General features: G+C 41.9%; 1 protein-coding gene and 1 long non-coding RNA gene across 4 annotated transcripts in view; one reads left to right on the top strand and one right to left on the bottom strand.

Moving 5' to 3' along the window:
• Positions 1–22,164, top strand: part of LOC136010456 (unconventional myosin-X-like) — a 98,530-nt gene that overhangs the window by 64,290 nt on the left and 12,076 nt on the right. Inside the window, exons 23-33 of the mRNA XM_065671670.1 lie at positions 1,523–1,828; positions 5,808–5,847; positions 7,334–8,125; positions 10,038–10,161; positions 10,650–10,893; positions 12,325–12,420; positions 14,076–14,169; positions 14,816–14,871; positions 16,306–16,448; positions 18,131–18,325; positions 20,914–21,071. Of these exons, the coding sequence (XP_065527742.1) occupies positions 1,523–1,828; positions 5,808–5,847; positions 7,334–8,125; positions 10,038–10,161; positions 10,650–10,893; positions 12,325–12,420; positions 14,076–14,169; positions 14,816–14,871; positions 16,306–16,448; positions 18,131–18,325; positions 20,914–21,071 (2,248 nt within the window). The remainder of the gene's footprint in view (positions 1–1,522; positions 1,829–5,807; positions 5,848–7,333; positions 8,126–10,037; positions 10,162–10,649; positions 10,894–12,324; positions 12,421–14,075; positions 14,170–14,815; positions 14,872–16,305; positions 16,449–18,130; positions 18,326–20,913; positions 21,072–22,164) is intronic.
• LOC136010457 (uncharacterized) lies at positions 5,423–22,008 on the bottom strand. 3 transcript variants are annotated; one of them, XR_010610877.1, is made up of 4 exons: positions 21,395–21,988; positions 12,912–12,985; positions 11,762–11,926; positions 5,423–10,749 (listed from the first exon to the last, which is right to left on the bottom strand). It is a non-coding gene; the product is annotated as an uncharacterized LOC136010457 (long non-coding RNA). The 3 variants fall into 3 exon arrangements; XR_010610878.1 differs by lacking the exon at positions 5,423–10,749 and adding an exon at positions 16,365–16,438 and having other exon boundaries at positions 11,617–11,926; positions 21,395–22,008; XR_010610876.1 differs by lacking the exon at positions 5,423–10,749 and having other exon boundaries at positions 11,617–11,926; positions 21,395–21,994.

Raw genomic sequence — 22,164 nt, forward strand, 5'->3', positions numbered from 1 at the left:
TGCATAACAGCCCCATAGCATTTCCCTCTGCAGATTCTGGTTTGGAGTAAAGAAGGTTTTGATTTTAATAGTGTCAATGATCATTTTCCTACAGGAAGATCATGTCTGAGATATATTCCATTACTTCTAAAAAATATCCACTTATTTTCAGGCTGAATAGACTTCAGCTTCAGGTCAATTAAATCTTATGTCTCCTTTTGGATAAATGGAAATGGCACCCAAAGATGTGGGTCCTTTGACAGGGATCAAGCATTTCCATAGCCTTCTCTTTCTTAAGGTCATGAAACAAGTGCTCGCTTTCTTTAAGCCAGAATTTCTGCTCCCAGTCCTGCTTCCTCAGAAATCACTTCAGGGTCTAACATTGTTCTTGAGATGGAGGTGCTAACACTGAACACAGGATAAAAGAAGCAGTGCAGTCCCCTTCTACACAGTATTTATACTTGCAAGTGTAAGAATCCCAGTGATTATGATTTTTTTTTAATAGCATTTTGATGGGATCTGATTGTCTGTGGCCCCAAAATCTTTTTTTTGACTTACTGCTTTCTAACATAGCCCCACATCAGGTGTGTTTGGCCTTTGTTTCTTGAATACAAGACCCTGTGTTTGGCTCTTTTGGATTGTTTAATGTTTTCTTGAATCTAGCTTACAAATTTAGCTTTACAAATAGCTTACAGATTACAGTGTAATAGTAACTCTTTGAGGTTTGCCTGGTTTGTGTATCATGTACAAACTTCTACCACTGACTTTTTTTCAGGTTCTTGGTAAAAATAGTCTGTAATGCAGATGCAAGAGCTGACTGTTCTAGAACTTCACCAGACTGTAGAAATACTGAATGATGATTCTTTTTTTTTAAGGCCCTACTATGTTTTTTTGTTTTAAAGTGCTGCAAAGTTGATTATAATATCATTATTGTTTAAGCAAAATATTGTGCAATATAAGTATGTGTTTGTGGGAGCCTGTTACAATGTTACATTCAGCAATCAATATTGTAGTATCACTGTGTTTTCCCCCAAACAATGCAAGATTAATGTGACCAGATTCTTTCTTGCCCTGTTTTTGCTTTTCCTAGAGTAATTCACTTTTGGCCACTGAAAAGATAGGTCAGTTTGGGAGTTGGTTCTCATACAGCAAGGCCATTTAGATGCTTTTATTAGAATAAATCCACACTGGGTGATTATGCTAATTGCACAGTGAATGTGTGTATGTGCAAGGCAAGGAGACTTTGGACCAGTGGGCCATCTCTTTCCATGTGCTAAATACCTGTCCTTCATCCTCTGAGAGTCTTCACAAACATGGGCGCCCATGGAAACAAACCAGTGGTAGGTAGAGGAGTGAGAGCAGTGAGGAGGATATGATTTATGGGTAATGGCAGGAAAGGAACAGAAATTGTGTCATTTCTGAGGACTGCTTTTCAAAATGAATTTTTCTGTGGACATGGTAAGATTGATTGATAAACCAGGGCATGAGAAATGCAAAACCTGTATTACTTCATGGCACATTAAGTATCTGGTTCTGTTTTCAGGAAGAAGTATCAGAAGGTGCTAGCCAGTGTTGTTATAATCCAAAAGAACTACCGAGCATACTTCTGGAAGAAGAGCCTGCTGCGACTGAAGGCCTCTGCAGTCACCCTGCAGAAGCACTGGCGTGGCCGCCTGGCTCGCAGCCTCTACCAGCACCTGCTGCAGCAGGAACTCCGGCGGAAGCAGGAAGTGGAGGAGAGAAGGAGGCAAGAAGAGGAAGAACAGATCAGAAGAAAGGAAGAGGAAAGACAATGGCAAGAAGAGGAGGAGCGTAGGAGGAAACAGGAAGAGGAAGAGGTGAAGGAAAGGTACAAGATGGTATCTTGCACTTACAGTTCCCTTACATCAAGGGAGGTGTACAAGCAGGTCCGGTGTACAAGCAGGTCCGGTGACACTGGAACAGTAGTTGCATGAGAAAGTGGCCCAATGCCAGGGGACAGAGTTGGGGTGTGCTTGTGGGCAGCTTAGAATAGAAAAGCAGCATAGAAAAGGAGTATCCTGCTTCCTTTAGGAAGTCAAATTGCAGTGCATTTTTCCCTTTGGAATCTACATGGTATTCTGCTTTGGAAAGTACATGAAAGCGTCACTGATTGCGCAGAGATGCGTCTTTTTCCCATTGCTTTTGTAGTGGCAAAGGAAGATTTATGCAGTCTTCCAAACTCTGGAAGGATTAGCAGTATGAGAAGATACCAGTATCATGGGTCCTGGTACGTCCAGGGAGATGCATCAGAGAGCAAGATGGGCAGTGTTCCTCTGCTGCTACTGTTCTTACGTTCATGAGAATATACATGTGTTCCTGCTGCTGTGTATCTCTCATCAGGGGATATGGATGTGTCAAGAGATCAGGAGGAGAAAGGAAAAGCTAATGTGACAAAAAGAGGCAATCTGTGAGCAGTGACAGTACACCTATTGAGAGTCCTGCACCTCATGTCATTTACTGTTCACTCCATGGTTACCTACATCCTAGCAAAACTGGGTGTCTCTTTTGATATTCATTTTAAGAAGCATAAAACTTCAACTATGAGATTATTACATAAGTTTGAAGAAATAATCCTGTGACATAAAGTTTTTCATAAATAGTTGGTTATGGTTTTTATAGTCTTTTGTAACATGCTTGTCCTGATGTTGGATCTTGTCAGACTTAGGATGTGTGACAAGCATCAGAAAATTCTAAGGTTAGAATCGTGTCACAAGAAAAAGAAATTGCTTGCAATTTCACTGGAGATAGTAGGGTGATGTATCTGCTGAGACAAGACATGGAGTCAGTGACACCAGTGATGAAGTTTGGTCAAGGAATTTGTTGAACAACACTGAAGGCTCCATTTTATCAATGTCAGTTTTCAGCAACAGCTGTGCGAGTTCAGGATGTCAAATACTACAGGTGCTCTCTCAGGTCTAAAGTCCTTGTACTATGTAGAGCCAGTCCCTGCCTAGGTAAAAGAACCTATTTAGCTTATTCAGTCTAGTGTGTTTCTGTTCCTGCCCTTTGGCTCCCAGCCCCATGAAAGGTGTGATGAACTCAGCATCATTGTAAAGAATTGTCAGTGTTTCTAGGAATTAGGTGAACTGCTCATTTTGATTTCATTTTCTGCTTGAAGTCAAATGGCTTCATTCAGAGTGAGTAGCCAAAAAGGTACTAGCAGACCAATTTGGCTAAATCCTGAACTTCCACGGGACCTCAAAAATGAAGTGGAAGTCCACAGAAATTGCAGATTGGCTAATGTACTGAGAACAAGCAAAAAACCCCAACACACATGCAAGGAGAAAATTAGAAGGCCCAAGATGTAACAAACTAAAAGGTGGCATGCAGTTATTGTGCATACACTTAGGGAGATATGGAGCAATTTGGTCTACTGTTCAACAGGCAGGAAAAATTATAATGTTGAGAAAGCTGAAGTATTTTATACTATTTTTATTTATCTTCCCCAGAAGGCATAAAGCAGCACAGATGTGAATTGAGAACCTAGTAGGAAAATAGAAGGTTAGAGAATGCTCGGATAAATCAGATTACAAAGTCATCCAGACTTAGTGAAATCAATGTTTGGATACTTTCGGAACCAGCTGAAGCAGTTCAATTTTATTTTCTTTCTCCTCCTTTGTGGGTATGAGTGGAATTTCCATAAAATTGGAAAATTCCAAACCCCCATTTAAAATGGGAAGGGGAAGAATGAGGGAATTGTGGATCAGCCAGCCTAACCTCTGTTTCAAGAAGATACTGAAACAAACAGTGGTAAATGCTTGATAAAGGAGTTAAGAGCTAACATGGATTTCTGAAGAACAAACAGCATCAGGTTACTTGTTTCCTCCTGTGATAGCTTATGACATGCTCTCTGGATAGGGAAAAGCCATATAGGGTGGATAACTTGATTTTGAGTAGGTAGGGATTTTGTCATGTTATGACAATTCTCTTAAGACACTATAACAAATGTGGTTTGGAAAAAAAATACATGAAGCAAGAGCAGGATTTGTGTTTTTAATGCATTGTATTAATAGAATCATAGAATAGTTAGGGTTGGAAAGGACCTGAAGATCATCTAGTTCCAACCCTTTGCATTTTAATTAGTTAGCAATAGTAGGCTTTCATTAAATAGGAAAGAACTCTTGAGTGGGATTCTTCCATGGTTTGTGCTGGGTATGGTACTAGTGCAATGTTTTCATAATAAGTTGGATGAGGAAGTATGAATACCCTTATTAAATCTGCAGATAAAACCATCTGTTGAGGGGCTGTACATATAAAACTAGACAGGATTATAATTTGAATAATTCTGGCAAATTGAAGAAAGGGTCTGGAAAACATAGGGTGACTTCCAATACAAACATATGCAGATCTACAATTAGGAATAATCAAATGCACAGAGAGAGAAAAATAAATGCCTACTTCAACTGCAGCAGAAGATTTGGAGGCTAAGTTGAGCATGTTTCCAGTGTCATGCTGTGTGAGAGGAGAAAGCAAATGCTGTCTATAAACAGGATCCTTTCTGTGAGATGTGGGGGTGATTCTTCTGTTCCGTTTGGCACTTGTAAGGCTTCAGTTGGAGTACTGTCCTTAGTTTTGGGTATCGCATTTCAGGAAGAGTGTGGATCAGTTGGAGATGAATGGAAAGCAGCAAGAAATATCAGAGGTCTAAAAAATGTGAGGAACAGTTGCAGGAATTAGTGTGTAGACTGTAAGTGGTATTCTTGATTTGTTTTAAAATGGCTCTACTTCTCTGCCTATTCATTTAAGGCAGTTGTTTAACCCATGGCTCTTAGAGATCTTTCAGTAGAGTTGGAACCATCTGGGTCTCACTTATGTCAGCTTTCATTTATAAACATTTCCTGGAATTTTGTTTTTTGAGAGGGAGAGCGCAAGAGTGAGGACTTTGTGACTTGCAGCTGCAATTTAGAGTTTGGCTGGGAAAGCTGAAGGCCCTGGGAAATGACTATTGTTGTACTCCTGTTCTGCTTGGGGTCGGATTATAGATTTGAAAATGCCCACTACCAGTCTGAATTCAGCTGCACAGTGGTTACTACAGGCAGACTCTTCCATCCAGCCGCATACTGCCCCTGCTGCATGTGCATGACCCTGGCATTTTCTGCTAGTTCAGTTGCTTGTAGCATGCTCACTATGGAGAAACTGGCCATAATAGCGACAGCTTTCTCTTGAAGTACAACCTTTTTGATCTGAGTGGAGATGCAGCACTGTGGGATAGGTTTTTTTTGTCTACTCATGTTTACTAACAAACTGACTCTTACAGCCCTTACTAGTAAACTAGGTTTTGCATGCCATTGAGAAGTTACGCAAGCTGGAGCACCGAGGTCTCCAGCATAGAAAGTAAAAGCCAAAGAAAGCACAAATTCCATTCTGGTATTACAGTAATTCTGTTTCTTTTAAGAAAACAAACACACACAGTTTCCTGGTATCTTGTCAGTCGTGCAGGTACAGTCTCATTTAATATCCATGGATGTACAGTACTTCAGAAGATTCTCTTTACATTTGTCATGAGTCTACCTGATCAGTCTTTCTGACAGTGTTTCCAATGTCCTTCCTAGTGTGTTCTAGCTAGTCCAGTTTCCTGATTGATCTGAAAGCTAAGTGTGTGGAGGAAGTCTGTTGTATCCACAAAGGTCATGCCAACCACAGAGAGTTCGATTTTTACTAAATTACAAAAGCTTTTAAACCAGTCTTATCACAAGTACCTTACTGTAACCTTAACAGTGGAGGGATGATGCGTCCATGTAATTCTGAAAGCCTCATATAGGAAGACTGGGACTATCTCTTGACTATTGTGTCTTGTTTCTTAATAGAGAAAAGGACCAACTGAATCTGCTACTCCAGGTGGCTCAGGTAAGTTTAAGAGTTGTTCTTTGCATATGTTTTCTACTAAGTATCTGTGAAGGGTCCCTCATTGCCTACGCTTTGACCAGAGCTAGTATTTTTATTGTGGCACCACTATTTAAGAAATTGTTCATTCAAAACCTGCAGATGTTTGGCTTTGGCAGAGAAGCACAGAGTGAACAAGGTGGTGTTTTCTTCAAGGCTCATGTACCACCCTGCATAGTTCCTATTTGAAAATTTCTTATTGAACACGCAGCATCCTTTCTTCTCTCTATTGCTTGATCTTATTATATGACCTTGTGATGTGCTGAACTGTGACACAGTCTGTTTTGCTGGATTGTTGCCTGTAACAGCCAAAATAAGAGTGCAGCCAGCTGCTGCCATGGCTAAAATAAAGCCCTTGTAACTGATCTAATTGTTGGTACTTGATATATCAAAGAGCACACCACCTACCCTGAGGTGTGTGAAAACAGCTGTGTATTTTCTTACTTCTTGTCTCAAACCACTTGTTCCCCAGTTTTAGGCCAGCTCTGTTCTGGAGAGGTAACAAGTTAGAGGATAGAAATGCATTTGTCCACAAGTAAGAGTCAAGTAGAGAGCAATCAACAGGACAACTAAAGAAAGCAAGGACTGTACCTTAAATGGGCCAGTTCATTGGCTGCATTGTCATACTCCAGTCAGGAAGTACATGAAATCCTTTTGGAATTTATTTTTGTTTTTTCTTGTGTCTGTGTGTTTTCAACATCCTCCGTGGAGGGGAGGGTGGCTCTATCTTACAGCTAAATGTCAGTGAAAGTTACCAGTATCTTCCGTCTTCTGATTATTGTGTACTTGCTAGAAATTTCCTGTTACTTCAGTTATGGAGAACAGGAAGACTGTGTCTTCAGCAGCCAGTCATCATCCATCCAGTGATGCTAAAGAATGCCAAGAAACTCTGGGTGGAGTTTTGGTGGAGTGGGATTGGAATGGATGCAGTCCTTACTTCACTGCCAGTACCCCTTCCAGACCTAGATACTGATGGTCAGACCCCCAGCTCAGGAAGCAGCAAAATCCCCAAATCTTCCAATGAATTTCCAGGAAATCTTCAGCTCTTAAGCAGGCAGTGCATATATGTATTCATATTGCTCCTTTATGTGTGTGAGATAGTTCAAAAAGAGGCAATGTGTTTTCAGAATGCTTTTACCCAAATTGTAGTGTACAAAGGGCTGTAATATGAGCAGCAGACAGAGGGGATCTTCTAAAATTTCACTGATTCCAGTGAACTTATTTGTAAGATTCAGAAAGGAGGTAGGCTGCTGGAAAAAAAAGGAGGCACATGAAAATCCATTAGTTCTACTTTTAGCTTTTATACCATGGATGATTGCAGGATGCTTAGAGTCACCTTTTTGCAAATGGGAAGTACAAGGCAAACAAGGTATGAGGAATGAAGGATCCAGGCAAGGAACACATATAAGTTGAAGAAACTGCTTTAACACTGTTACATAAATTCTTTAAGGTGGAAGCAGTAAAGACTGAGGAGGTAGATATTCCCCTGCAAGAAGAAGAGAGACGTCAGATGGAGGAGATCTTAAGACTGGAGAAGGAGATTGAGAAGTTGCAGCAACAGAAAGAGGATCACATGTCTATCATCTGTGAAAATACCAGGAATGAAATCAATCGGCAGCGAGAAGAAGAGATCCAGAGGCTGGAAAAGGAGGCATCTAGGGTTGCCCAGGAGTTCTTGGAGCTGCTGGATTTTGGCAATCTGGATGAAAGTGTGCAGAACTTGGAGCGCTCGCTTTCTAGTGAGGGGACACTAAACATTGACTGCAGCCTGGTGGCACCACTGGCTGAAGAAGAAGTGGATGAGGGATTTCATGCTGATGACGAAGGACGACCAACTTCCAGTTTGGTGGTCTTGAATCAGCATGGCACAAGAAACGGCAATAACTACTCAGAGAAAGTCACAGACACAAGCCTTTCACTTCTCCATAGGGAAATTGGAGAGGTTGTTCCTGCTCCAGAACAACCTGTGGGTAGAACCACTAGCCCCAAGGAGCAGAGGGCTCTATCTGACCCAGCGGAGACCATTTACAGCACTGTCTTAGATTCACAGAAGAGTAACAGTAGAGAGGTAGGAGAGCCGATTTACACTTCCCCCCCAGATGTGGAGTCTGACTATGACCATGAGGAATTTGATGGCTGTGGAGATGCAGGTAGCACCTCAGCTGAGCCTCTGAATGGTGAGGAAGGTCTGAGACACTCCCATGGTACCAGCCTGGACTCCAACCGTGGCAGCCTGGACTCGGTAAGATGCTCTCCCTTCACTTTTCCAGACACTAGGTCAACTTTGTTGGTATTTTTAATATCCTTGTCTTCTTACTCTGTGTCTGTTTGTTCTGGGTGTTATTGCTAACATGTAACTCCCTGTTACATCAATAATCAGCTTGAAAAAAAGGGAAGAGTCATAGGTAGGCCGAAGGCCAGAGGGCTTGTGATTGTCCAGTGTCTACTGGTACAGAAGCTAGCACGTGTCTCTAGACTATTTTAAGTTTTTTCCATCACCTTATATTAACCTAATTCCCTTTAGGAAGACTGAAAGCAGGCAACTAGTATCTTGTAGGTGTGTGTTCTGCCTTAGAGAGATTTCACAGAAGTAGCCTGAACTTTCAGTGGACAGTCACAAGAGGAAATGGGAAGGGCTGGGGTTTGATTTGTTCCCATCACTAAAGCTTCTCTTGTTCTAGTCCTGTTACTGTTCAGAGCCAAGGGTTTATTTTCAGCTACTGTGTAATAGATAAACTATTCTAAGGCTACAAGAAACTGCTGGGCTTATCCAGGCTAGGTCCCAGTACACATAACTGAGACCGAACCTTTTCATTCCTACCACAGGGACAGTGACATGGTAGTAAAGCTGGGCTATTAGCTTTTCACTTGGTGCATCTCAGTTTAGATCCCATACTAGGCTCTGAACTTCCTGAGTGCCCTGAGGCTAGTTGCTTAATAATGCAATGATAAATTCCCTTACAGAACTGGATGTCGGATAAGCCCACATAAGATTGTGAGGAGTTCAGGTGTGAAGCCAAAGATAGCCATAAAAATACTTCAGATAAATTATGTCTCTGAGAATAGAGCTTTGAGCTACAAAATATCTTTAGAAAAGGATTGACTGATTGATTGATTTTTAAGGAATTCGGTTTACTTCCCTTGCTATTCTTTTCCAATGGCAGATTGTGACCTCTCTAAAAAAGTTGCTTGAATTTTCCTGTTTGCATTTCCCTAATGTCAGCTGCCAGCCATCAGAATATTTTATGATGTGATCTGCTTGAGTAAAGGTACCTTCTCTGTGGTCAGGTACTCGGATCACTGTCAGGTAATCTTCAAGTCAGGAATCATTCTGTCACAGCCTAGACCAGTTTCCACCATTCTTCATAAAATGTAAATAAGAAGTGGAAGGTTTTATTAAGCTGCACAATGAGTAAGACCCATGAAAAATCCAGCTGATACTATGTCATGGCAAGAGCCATACGAGAGATAACTGCGGCGACATCAAGATCCCATCAGTAGCTGCTGGTCCAAGAGTACTTGCTTTTTGAAACTTAATGGCAAGAGAGGGAGAATGACTGAGTGGAACAGGAATAAGACAAAAGAGCAGCACTTTGCAGGGTCACAGAGGGAGGACAGAAGGGAAACATGAGAAAAAGCAACATGCATTTGGGGAAAGAAAAAGTCTAAGGAGTTGCCTTTATTAGTATTAAATCAATAAAGCCAATCATACGAAGTTGTATTTAAAGTAAAGGAAATGATAGGGTAACATGGGGTTTCATTGTAAGGTACTTTCTTATGGTTGAGGGCCGTTATTTAGTTGTAGAACAGGGATGAGTAAATACTGTGATATTATTTCAGTAGTTTAGATCTTTGGACTGCAGGCTCTTCCTTGAAACAGGGAAGTTTGTTACTGTAGGTAGCTGGAGTTTTCTAACCATGTCCACTGCTGAATGTCACTTTCTGATATGGAAATTCCATGTTCTGGAGACTCTTGCTTTAGGCATTAATGGGTAAGCGGTCAAGCCTCTAGTTTTACTGCATTGCTTTTTTTGTACAGGGAGTATGTGTAATTTTGCACCTTCTGATCATGTGACTTCTCTAACCTTGTTAATTTGCTCCAGTCCTGCAATCAGGAGAGCCCGAGTAGCCTGTATTTCTTATTTTCTTCATAGTTCCTGGAGAGTGAAGAAGAAGTGGATGTTTACATTGATACAGATGAAGAATTTTGTAATGGGCGAGTCACTCTCTTCAATGGCACAGGACCACCTTATTTTCACAGCTATCTCTACATGAAAGGTAAGTGCTTTAGCCAACACTTTGGAAGGATGGAATCCACAAAGCCCACTTCCCTCTTTTGTTTCTCCAGAACCATCATCTTCGTCTTCTCTTAGTTCTCTGTTTAATCTGTTTTTTTCCCCTTCTTTTATTTAATGCAAGCAAATCAAACAACTAGGAGGTGGATGTCAGGGAATTGGACTGGTTTTCTTTGCCACTGGGACTTAATTGTGCCCACTTAGTATGGGCTTAAATGACTCATTCTGAGCTACAAAACTGAAGATAGAATAAAAATACAGTAGTGCATGTATTTCTATATTTTATGTTTGTTTCACTAGTTTGTTCTGTTTTTTCTCTGTCCAAACTTAAGCATAACCTTACTTTCCACCTTCAGCTCCTTTGTTTCATCTAGGAACTGAAGTTCCTACCAAGTGCTGAAGAAGGAGGGTCAGAATGGAAGCATGGCCCTTGTTGCATATCTGATGAAATCTAGCTTCCTTGCTTTTCAGGAGGTCTCATGAACCCATGGAGGCGGCGCTGGTGTGTTCTGAAGAACGAGGCCTTCATGTGGTTTCGTACCAAGCAAGAGGCACTGAAGTCAGGCTGGCTCTATAAAAAAGGTGGAGGAATGTCAACACTTTCACGTCGCAACTGGAAACGTCGTTGGTTTGTGCTTCGAGAATCTAAACTGATGTACTTTGAGAATGATAGCGAAGAAAAGCTGAAGGGGACAATTGATATCAGAAGGGCAAAGTGAGTGAAGAAATAAACCCTTGTGATCCCCAGTATTCATAGAATCATAGAATCGAATCATAAAATCATAGAATAGTTAGGGTTGGAAAGGACCTCAAGATCATCTACTTCCAACCCCCCTGCCATAGGCAGGGACACCTCACACTACACCATCCCACACAAGGCTTCATCCAACCTGGCCTTGAACACTGCCAGGGATGGAGCACTCACAATCTCCCTGGGCAACCCATTCCAGTGTCTCACCACCCTAACAGGAAAGAATTTCCTCCTTATGTCCAATCTAAACTGCCCCTGTTTAAGTTTTAACCCGTTACCCCTTGTCCTGTCACTACAGTCCCTGACAAAGAGTGCCTCCCCAGCATCCCTATAGGCTCCCTTCAGGTACTGGAAGGCTGCTATGAGGTCTCCATGCAGCCTTCTCTTCTCCAGGCTGAACAGCCCCAACTTCCTCAGCCTGTCCTCATACGGGAGGTGCTCCAGTCCCTAATCATCCTCGTGGCCCTCCTCTGGACTTGTTCCAACAGTTCCATGTCCTTTTTATGTTGAGGACACCAGAACTGCACACAATACTCCAGGTGAGGTCTCACAAGAGCAGAGTAGAGGGGCAGGATCACCTAGAGGATTCACGCTCTAAATTAATAATGAAGTGTTTAGTGCTGCCAGTTCATCAGCCTGTGTATTTCCCACAGGGCTAAGAGAATCAGAAACATAAGGAAAGAAAAAGACAATTAGAACTTGTAGTTTTATTCTGGAGGGAGTCTGGAATTACTTGATAATTCTTTTTCCAGGCTTGCATTTCATAATTCAGCAGAAGCTCTTTCCAAGCCATGGAAGGAGCCAGAACAGGAGGGGCTAATTAAGTACATACCCCATGCATTCTCCCCTGCCCTGACTCCATCTGTTTCCTGGCATCTCCAGGCATTCACAGAGGTGGTATGAAGCTCACAGCGGGATCTGAATTTGGCAACGTACTATGCTTTTTCCTGAGTCCTGGATGCTCTTTTTGCTGCTTTAGCCAATTCCTCAGCTCCTGCTGTAGGAAAGGAGAGACTAGTCATCTGTTAGCATTATGTGGTCCTGTAAAGTGCCAAAAAGTGTGGCACATCCCACTTGTAAACAGCCCTCTGTATCAACCTCACTGTTATCTCTTCTTCCATGTAATCCTGTAGTCTGCTGGTGTCTTGAAAAGCCATTTAACACCTTAAGTTTTGCTTTTGTATTAGATTAACAGCACAAATCTTTTTAGGGAGATCCTAAAATCCTTAATGTATATTGGAAAAATGTGTTTCTGTTGGAGTTATAAGCCATCTGAATCACTGCTTTCCCTTCTCTATGTTGAATGGTACAATGTGGAAAAAAAAAGTTGGCCAGATGGAACTCATGCCTGTGAAAGGTTTTCAGTTTTGACTCTTGTCATTTGCTGTGTTCCAGAGAGATTGTGGACATTCATGAAAAGGAGAATGCCTTGGACATTGTGACGGAAGACAGAGTTTATCACATTGTCGCAGAGTCACCAGAAGATGCCAGGTACAAGAGGGAGTTTTGTTAGGTTTGTTAATTCAGTGCAAGTGTGACCCAACTTGCTCATGGGACAGCCTGGGAAATATAATCACTTCCCTTTGCTGGAGAAAAGAGGGGATTCATTCCTGACTGACATTTTGTGCTTACTGGGAGCTTACACACCTACTTTGGGGACTCCCAGTTGCAGCTTCTGGGATGGTGGTTCAGCCTATCAGTCAGTTAGAGGACTGCCACCTTCTTATGTGGCCGTGAGCATGCTGAATTCAAGGGTTACTTCAGGAGACACACAAAACCTTAATATAAACTGGAACATCTAATAGCTGATTTATTTATTAAATGGAATCTTGAATCAAACAAAAAGTCTATTCATGTTGTCTGTAAATGATTGCGAGAGCAGCTGGGTTTTACCCAGGAGACAGAGAAGAGGTTGCAGCTTATCAGAGTCTGTAGTGTCATCTGATAAAATCTTCTCAGTGCAAAGCAAACAAATGACTCACGTCTTTCCTTCTTGGTGTCCTGGCCAGACAGTGGGGATCAGTCATTTAAGGGCAGGTTGGACCACCTATTCTGCCTATGCAAAGACAAGAGGTTACTGTCCATAGCTGCTCATGTCTTCCCACTTTTCCCACTGCTACCAAGGCTTCTACTCTCTCAGCCCAGCCAGTGTAACTGCTTCTCTGATCTACTTTAATCTGATTCTGTGAAGTTATTTAGGGTTGGTTATTATTTCATTTGGATGTAGGAAGAGTATGGGGGAAGGTGTTTAGACACTAACAGAAATAGTCTGAAGAACAGCCACATGAACAAGAAACAGGCAAATTCAAGGGACAGTAGCTGAAGAAACAGTAACTTCTGAACCCAGAACTTCCACAACTGGAAAGAAAAGGAATGGGCCTGCCCTAAGATAACATTGCAGAATTGCTAGGAGAAGTATAAAACAAATGTGGCCTCTTTAAATGCCATATCAGTCTCTGTTCTGAGGGACAAGAAAGCACCAACACTTGCAGTAGCAAGATTAGCAGATCTGATAGAGTATCCAATTTGAGAATCCTTCATGGAGTCTAGATGTTTGTCGGTATCATTGGAAGCTGCAGATAAGAATCTGCTTGCTCTGTAACAGAGATTAGCCTCGAGATACGTCTGTAATGAGAAGCTCTTTCACAGCCAAATAATTTAACTCCAAATTAACTTATAAACCCCGCATGATTGGCAGCCACATGACTTTTGAGTTTATGAGCAGATCAGAGAGACACTAGTTAGAAATGCTTCCAGCCATCTCTAGGACTCTAGTCCAGGAAGATTCCCGACTGATCCTGACTGCTTTACAACTACTGTATGCTCTTCTCAGTCTGCCGACATGTGCTTATGTAAAGCAATTGCCTGCTTCCAGTTACTTGAATAGCAAGTAGAAAACTGGATTTTGTGGGAGCAGCTGTCAGTGGGTTGGAGAACGTGCACAGAATTTTCATGGATAAATAGGGAGGGAGGAAGGATGACATTAGAATCTGGTATGATCAGCCTAAGAGATACTTTGTACTGTAGTCCTCAGGAAATTGTGAATGAAGAAATTTTCCCACTGGCAGCTCTCCAGGTTCCTTGATCATATTCTACAGTGAGTTTCACTACCCAAATCTTAACTCTGAGTCTGTTTCAATTGCCAGCGGTTGGTTTAATGTCCTGAGCCGAGTACACAGCGCTACAGCGCAGCAGCTGAGGGAAATGCAAGATGAACAGGCCAATCCAAAAAATGCTGTGGTGAGTTACTGTGCAACCAGTCTGTGGGCATGCTTAGAGCCCTCTGTGTTTAACTGTTTTGTGCATGTTTTTCCAGTGCTTGCAGTGATGTAGTTCATCAGCTGCATAAGAAAGTTGCACAATTATTATAAAGAAACAACAAAGATGATAGAACAAAGAGTAAGCAGTGGGGAATATGGTGGTTGTGGTGGGTGGCTCAGCTTGATCATTAATGGCTGTCTTTGGTTTGAGGGAAAGATTGGGGCTGCCTTATGCAGATAAAAGCCTTTTGATGGGATTATGGGACTAGTCTGGGACTTCTGTCTGGGTCACAGTTACTCCAGACAGAAGATACACAGTTGGAAAGAACAGTGTATTTATGTATTTTGCCAGTACTGAGATACCAGTGAGGGTTATTTCAGACCTTCATAATGCTCTTTGGAAATTTGTAGCTCTTTTTCCTCCAGTCCCATGGAGCCCTTGCACATCTTCTCGTGCTGTTCAGGGAGCAAAGATGACTCACTCCTGCCTTTCTCACGTGTTAATTTCTACTCAAGCTATTGGAATTCAGAATAATATTTTCAGTTCCAATCCCGTTCATGAAAGAGAATGTCTGTAATTTAAGATGCAAGCAATTCCTCTTCTCTGTGTCTTTCTCACTGTACAGGGAACCCTGGATGTTGGGCTTATTGACTCTGTCTGTGCCTCAGACAATCCTGATCGGTAGGTACAGCAACCTGACCATCTCTTAGATCAGAAACTCTCTAACATTTTTGTGGGTAGGTCCAGATTTTGTTTGGGGTTTGCATTTGTTTAAATTCATGAGAATTCTTTTCCACATAAACATAACTGAAGTATAGCTTGTTTCAAGCTGTGTCATTTCACAGGCATGAATTTCACACCGCATATATTTGCTTTGAGTGAAAATGTTCTTCTTTTCCTCTTAAAAGTGGGAGCAGCATAATCTCAATTTCAAGAAATTATAGGTTTACCTGTTACTGACACTGGATGAAAATGTCCAGCAAAATCAGCTCTTCAGTTTTTTAACAGAGTAATTTTGTTATAAATTTAGCAGAAAGAAACACCAATGTGGAAATGGATGAATTGAGAAATCTCTATTGTTCTTGAAATCTTTGCAGTGCAGCAGGGCACAGACCTTTAGTTCACAGATTGATTTGTTTCAGAGAAGAGACATTTCGTATCACTTACATTAACATTTAATTATTTCCCACAGTGTTAACAGGTTCGGCCAGGGCAAAGATTCTTACTACAGTGCTGGAGTAAAATGTTAGCTATTATTTACCTCTGTGGTCTGGTTGTTTTTTTCTCACACAGGTTGCCAAGACTTTAGGGTTACTAGTTTAGGAAATGTGTATCTTGTTGGCAGACTAAGATTTCATTGATCAAAATGGTTTAGCCAGTTCTCAGCATGGCTTCCTCATAGTTAATCTGTGTACAAGTAAAAAAACCTAGGCACAAATAGTAAACTGAACAGAAATCTCTGTTTGGTTTCAAAGCTTTGAGTCTGTCCTCTTGGAACTGGTCATATTTTTATTTTTCCATTTTCCTGTAGAGCATCAATTCTGTGCAGAACTGTGAATGTTCTTTTGGGAGGACACATTTGTCTGTTGCAAGAGAACAGAATCATTTAGGAGTAACATAATGGTTTTTCCTCCGTTTTGTCAGGATCAGCTCATACTCTTAAAAACCAATCTCAAACCCATTTTAACTTAGGACCCTGCTGGGACCTGTGTTTGCTACTGTATGGCTGGTGTTAATAACTATGAGGATAATGGCTGTACTAGCTCAGTCTAGTGGTACTAACACTAGCTCCGTGCGATTGGAGGATAGAACAAAGTCCTGTGCCTATGAACCCAGGACATTTTACAGCTGGTCATTGACTGATTAATGTTTTCTAGTCTTCAGAAATAGCTTTTGAAAGATGTTTAATTCCATTTAACTGGTCCCTGCATTCATCAGTTTTCAGATCAGCTGCAAAGGAGATGCTCTTAAGTTTTTCTACACTTCTCTGTAGTTTGTATTCAGAGACTCTTTCTGCATTGTACATGGGAAGGTAGAGAACATGGCTTTGGGTGTGCTGTGAGTTGAGATATTTGTATGGTTACAACCAATTTCAATGCTTTTATTTTCTGGCAGACCAAATTCTTTTGTGATCATCACAGCAAATCGAGTGATTCACTGCAACAGCGACACACCTGAGGAGATGCATCACTGGATCTCCCTGCTGCAGAAACCAAAAGGCGAATCTAAGGTCGATGGCCAGGAATTCCTTGTGAGAGGTAAAAGGAAATACATGTGATTATGATATGTGAAACTTGTCTTCCATTTATGATCTGCAGGGAGGTGTGATTGCAGATAATCCCATCTAACTGCTCCCCAAAACCAATCATTCCTTGCCCCTCTCCACCTCCCTGCCTGCTGCTTGTCATGTCCTGTGTTATGCTGGCACTGACTCATATATGATTCCCTGTCAGGTGGTTTCAAAAAGCTAAAGCTGGAAAAAAATAAGTACTTCTTTATACGTTTAGTTTTTGGATGTTAGTTCTGTAGCTTATTTCAACATGTCCAGCAAATGCTGTCAGGGAACAGGAAGGGGGCATGGCTGCTGTTCAGGAGCAGCTGGCTTAGACTGATTATGACATGACACTGCAGCTTTTGTTTTCAGAAAGCTCTGTTCCTTCTGACACCTGTCATGTAGAGAGGGAGGGAGGGAGATCTTTGTGGGATTGCTGCTGTCCTCAGCTAAACAAACTAACCTGATTAGGATCGACATAGTGAGATGAAAAGAATTCTCTGAGGCTGAGCAAAAAATTTTAATTATGTCTCTATTCAGAGCTTAGTTGGTGATGGAGGACCTGATGCATGAGTTCTGATCACACATATTACAAATATTACCCCATTTGCCTCAAATATGTTTAAATTCCCTTAGTACTTTCAGCCCATCACATGGTCTTAAAGGTATGAAGACACTCCTGATCCCATCTGTGGAAAGCAGGAGCATGAGCAAATTGCCTTACACCTTCCAGAAAGTATCTGTGATGAATAAAGGTCCAAGAGTGGTCATGGCAAGGCAGGAGGACAGGAAGAAGAGGGTTACCAAAAGTGGCATAAGCTTTCCATCCTAGTCTTATATATTTTAAGGAAATTAAATGTTACAAAGCAGAGTATCAAACAACAGTGTGAGTACCTTAAATTTTAAATACTTAATTGCAAAGCAGCAGTTCCTTTCACCTTACATTGTTCATTAGTTTAAGATAAAAGGGAATGCTGCTTTGCAAAGTCAGTGTATGCTCTGCACTTCATAGTAAGATGTTTGTGTGACAGTGGTGTAGCCATGAAGGCTTATGTTCAGGAAGGTCTGTTTCTATGTCTTTTCTTTATATGGAACCTCTGGGCTCAGTCCACATTCTTTGAACTTTTTGCCCTTGTGGGTGGACATTACCTTTTACAGCTCTGAATAGAAAATTGCCTTTTTGTCAGCTTTCACAACTCAGACTGTTTTCTTTTGTAGTATTGAATGTAAAATGAGAGAAGACATATTTTTCCTGACCATGGGAGGAAGAGATGCATGTATCACCAAACCTTTTTCATTGAGGTTTGGATAAGCATTTGGCATCTCTTTGGAGAAATGAATTGTAAAGTATTTATTCATATGTTTGTGACTTGTGAAAGAGGCATTCTTAATAGAGGATGCCCTCATGGTGATGGCAAACTAAACCACAGATCATTAATAAAAAAACACATAGAGTTGAAGGATGGAACAGCTCAGTGGAAAATTTTGGGCTACTTTCTTACAGACTGTACAGAATACTGCCACAGCCAGTAAAGCAGAGCTGGTAGGTCCCAGCGTGAGCCTTTTGCAGAGGGGTGGAATTCTTGTCCCAGAGTTAGAGAGCCACCAGGCAAGAGACAAGATTGCTGTGGTGGCAAAACCATTGACATGTCTGTATTCCTGTGCTAGGCTGGCTTCATAAAGAGGTTCAGAGCAACAACAAGATGTCCTCTCTGAAGATGAAGAAACGCTGGTTTGTTCTGACAAATACTGCTCTTGACTACTACAAGTCATCTGAGCGCACAGCTGCCAAACTTGGCACACTTGTGCTTAACAGCCTCTGCTCCGTGGTACAGCCTGATGAGAGGGTCTTCAAGGACACAGGTAAGAGGAAGAAAGCGGTAATGAGCAGACCTTCCATGTGTGAACTTGCCTGAAGAAGGGATAATGCAGGAATGTAGTGATGTGGCATGTTGAGAAGGTCGTCTTGATGTTATCTGAGGCTTTGTGTCTGGCTTCAAACATCTTTTCTCACAGAAACTGTAAGAGACTTGCAAATGGCCAGTGTAGTGTGCAAGTGACAGTAAGTCCCTCACACCTGATGGAGTTACACAGTGCTGATGTTTTTTCACTAAGTAGTGTCACTATTTAAGTGTTTCCCATAGGCAAAGGGGCATGAATTCTTGTAGTTGACACTGGAATTATCAGAACATCTCTATAAATAACTTGTCACTTTGTATCATGACCTACATTTGTCTCTGGGGACAATGTTATTGTCTTAAATAACAGCAGTGGCATACACGCTTTTCTGTAGCATCACTTAACTCATTAGAAACAAAATATTACAAGGGCCTATGCTTGCTTTCTGTGCGGTGTCACAAAGTTCTGGGAAGGCAGGATCTTGCATGATCCTCCCTGGCTTGCCTTATGAGTTCAGGAGGGAAAAAGGGTGAAATCCCCCTGACAGAGAAGATGAGCCTTAGAACAAGACTTGAAATACTGGATATTTGAGTAGTGGAATTATTTGGGGTATTTCTAAAAAGGGCTGGAAGCTGGAAGCATTTAGTAAAGTGAGATGAGAGAAAAATTCCTTCTGCTTACAACAAGTAGTCCATGTTTTTGATCTCAACAAGTATCTAGGGCTGCTTTTAGCAAGGCAAATTTGTCATTTCTCAGTTTATGTCAAATACAGTATTTTTAAAAGCTATGAGAATTCATTTGGCAATTTGACTGGGTGCTGTGTGTAGAGCGGTTATTATCTGAGTGACGAATAGCACAGTGTAGCCCAAATGCTGCCTGTGAAAGTGACTTGCCTGATTGGCAGGGAAGTATTCATGTTACACTGCAAGATCTATCTTGGAAAGCTGCCTTTGTACCAAAATTTGGATTAGGGCCTTCCTGCTGATAAATACGTTTTGGGAATAGGGGCATTAATGTCTATCTAGTCAGTTTTAACTAGACACACCATAAGTTGATACCAGAGCAGCAAGGGTTTTCTCTGACATGTGCTACAAACAGGAAGAGAATCATCGAATTATTTAGGTTGGAAAAGACCTTTAAGGTCATCGAGTCCAACTGCTAACCTAGCACTGCCAAGTCCATAACTAAACCATGTCCCTAAGCACCATATCTACATGTCTTTTAAATACCTCCAGGGATGGTGACTCCACCACTTTCCTGGTCAGCCTGTTCCAATGCTTCACAACCCTTTTGGTGAAGAAATTTTTTCCCAATATCCAAACTAATCCTCCCCCGGTGCAACTTGAGGCCATTTCCTCAAGTCCTATTGCTTGTTACTTGGGATAAGAAACTGACCCCCACCTCACTACAACCTCCTTTCAGAATGTCTGCCCTGAGCCTCTTATTCTCCAGGCTAAACATCCCCAATTTCTTCACCCACTCCTCATAAGACTTTTTTTTCTGGACACTTCACCAGCTTAATTGCTGTTCTTTGGACACACTACAGCACCTCAGTGGCTTTCTTATGGTGAGGGGCCCAAACCTGAACACAGTGTTCTGAAGTGTGACCTCACCAGTGCCAAGTACAGGGGGACAATCACTTTTCCTAGTCCTGCTGGCCACACTGTTCTGATACAAGCCAGGATGCTGTTTGCCTTCTTGGCCACCTGGGCACACTGCTGGCTTATGTTCATCCGGCAGTTGAACACCACCTTGAGGTCCTTTTCTGTGGGGCAACTTTCCAGCCACTCTTCCCCAAGCCTGTAGCATTGCATGGGGTTGTTGTGACCCAAGTGTAGGGCCCAGAACTTTGCCTTGTCAAACCTCATACAGTTGGCCCATTGGTCCAGCCTGTCCAGATGTCTCTGGAGAGTCTTCCCACCCTCCAGCAGATCAACACTCCTGCTGAACTTGGTGTTGTCTATACCCAACAAACTTACTGAGAGTGCCCTCAATACCTTGTCCAGATCGTTGATAAAGATACTAAACAGAACTGGCCCCAGTACTGAGCCCTGGGCAACAGCACTTGTGACTGGCCACCAACTGGGTTTAACTCCACTCATCACCACTCTTTGGGCCCAGCCATCCAGCCAGTCTTTTACCCTGCAAAGAGTACACCCATCCAAGGCATGAACAGTCAATTTCTTCAGGAGAGTGCTGTGGGAAATGATGTTGAAGGCTTTACTAAAGCCTAGGTAGGCAACATCCACATCCTTGCCCTTATCCACTGAGCGTGTCTCCCTGTCATAGAAGGAGATCAGGTCAGTCAAGCAGGCCCTGCCTTTCATAAACCCATGCTGATTTGGCCTGATTGCCTTTTTGTGCTGTAGATGCCACATGATGGCACTCAAGATGATCTGCTCCATAACCTTCCCAGGCACCAAGGGCAGACTGACAGGCCTGTAGTTCCCTGGGTCCTCCTTCTTGTAGGTGGGTGTCATGTGTGCTGACCTCCAGTCAACTACATAACATGGAAGCAAGTTTTACCTTCCAGCTTCTTTATTTCTCCACAGGTTATTGGAACATCATTGTCCATGGGCGAAAGCACTCTTACAGACTGTACACGAAGCTGTTGAATGAAGCTATGCGCTGGGCTTCTGCCATTCAAGGTGTCATTGACAGTAAAGTTCCCATCGAAACACCTACACAGCAACTCATTCGTGACATCAGGGTAGGTGGCATTATGCTAATTCCCAAATGAGTTGGGAGCAGCCAGATCACCACTGGCCTTACCCAGTCATTGCTGAGAATGTGGCAAGAAACAAGGTTGCTGTATTGTGGCTAAGGGGGGTGAGGGGGTGGGCAGGGAGTAAAGAAACCTAAATGACTGTGAAACTAAACAATCAAATCTTATGTTAATTTTACTTTGAATTAGCATGTTATCTGATCTATGTAAGTCTAGGCTACAACTGTGTGTAATTACAAATTGCAAATCCCTGTTTTATCCTTTCCTAAACATCCTCTGGACACAAATACAAAAATTTCCATTCTTACCAGCCATGTGACTTTGCTGTACCCTGAAGTCCTCCATGTACCTTAGGCTTGAGTGGGTAATAGCAGAGTAAAAGGGCAGAAAGAAAATGTCCTTCAAAATAGCAGAAATTGTGCCACTGTAACAGAAGTAGTTATTGAAAAGGCTTCTTTCCAGAAACTGTGGCAAATTAAATGTAGAATCATATTAGAAGACACACCAAAGCATATTTCAGAAGAAATGTAATGCAAACATATGCATTGTGATGAGCTCTAAACTAGATGCAATTATATAGTAATTATTTGGGAAGAAAGAGCTAGGAGTGATCGTGGGGAACCTTGGAAAATTTCAGCTTGGGGTTCAAGGACAAATGGAATGTTAAGTATTATTAGGGAAGGAATATAGGATGAAATGTGGAAGATGATGCCAATATAGTCGATAGTGACAGGCCAAGATTTTTAACACCATGTGCACTTTGGTTGTCCATTCTGTAAACACATGGAGTACAACCAGGCAAATGCAGGGAGGTCAGTCTCATTATTACATATTAAACATGGTGAATCTGTGATCAGAAAGTCTGTGAACCATTTACTGTTGAGAGCTTGAAGGATATACTAGGAAGGAATCATGTCATATATGTCTGTTACATGCCTGCATAAGGTATCAGCCACAAGCCACATTTGAAGTGAGGATCCTGTGCTTGGTATGACCCAGTGTGGCTATTCTTATGTTTAATTTTCATCAATAATGTACAGAGTAATTTTTATATGTGAATTATGCCTTTGTCCCCTAG

The sequence above is a fragment of the Lathamus discolor genome, chromosome 3 (assembly GCF_037157495.1).
Source record: "Lathamus discolor isolate bLatDis1 chromosome 3, bLatDis1.hap1, whole genome shotgun sequence".
Classification (NCBI taxonomy): Eukaryota; Metazoa; Chordata; class Aves; order Psittaciformes; family Psittacidae; genus Lathamus; species Lathamus discolor.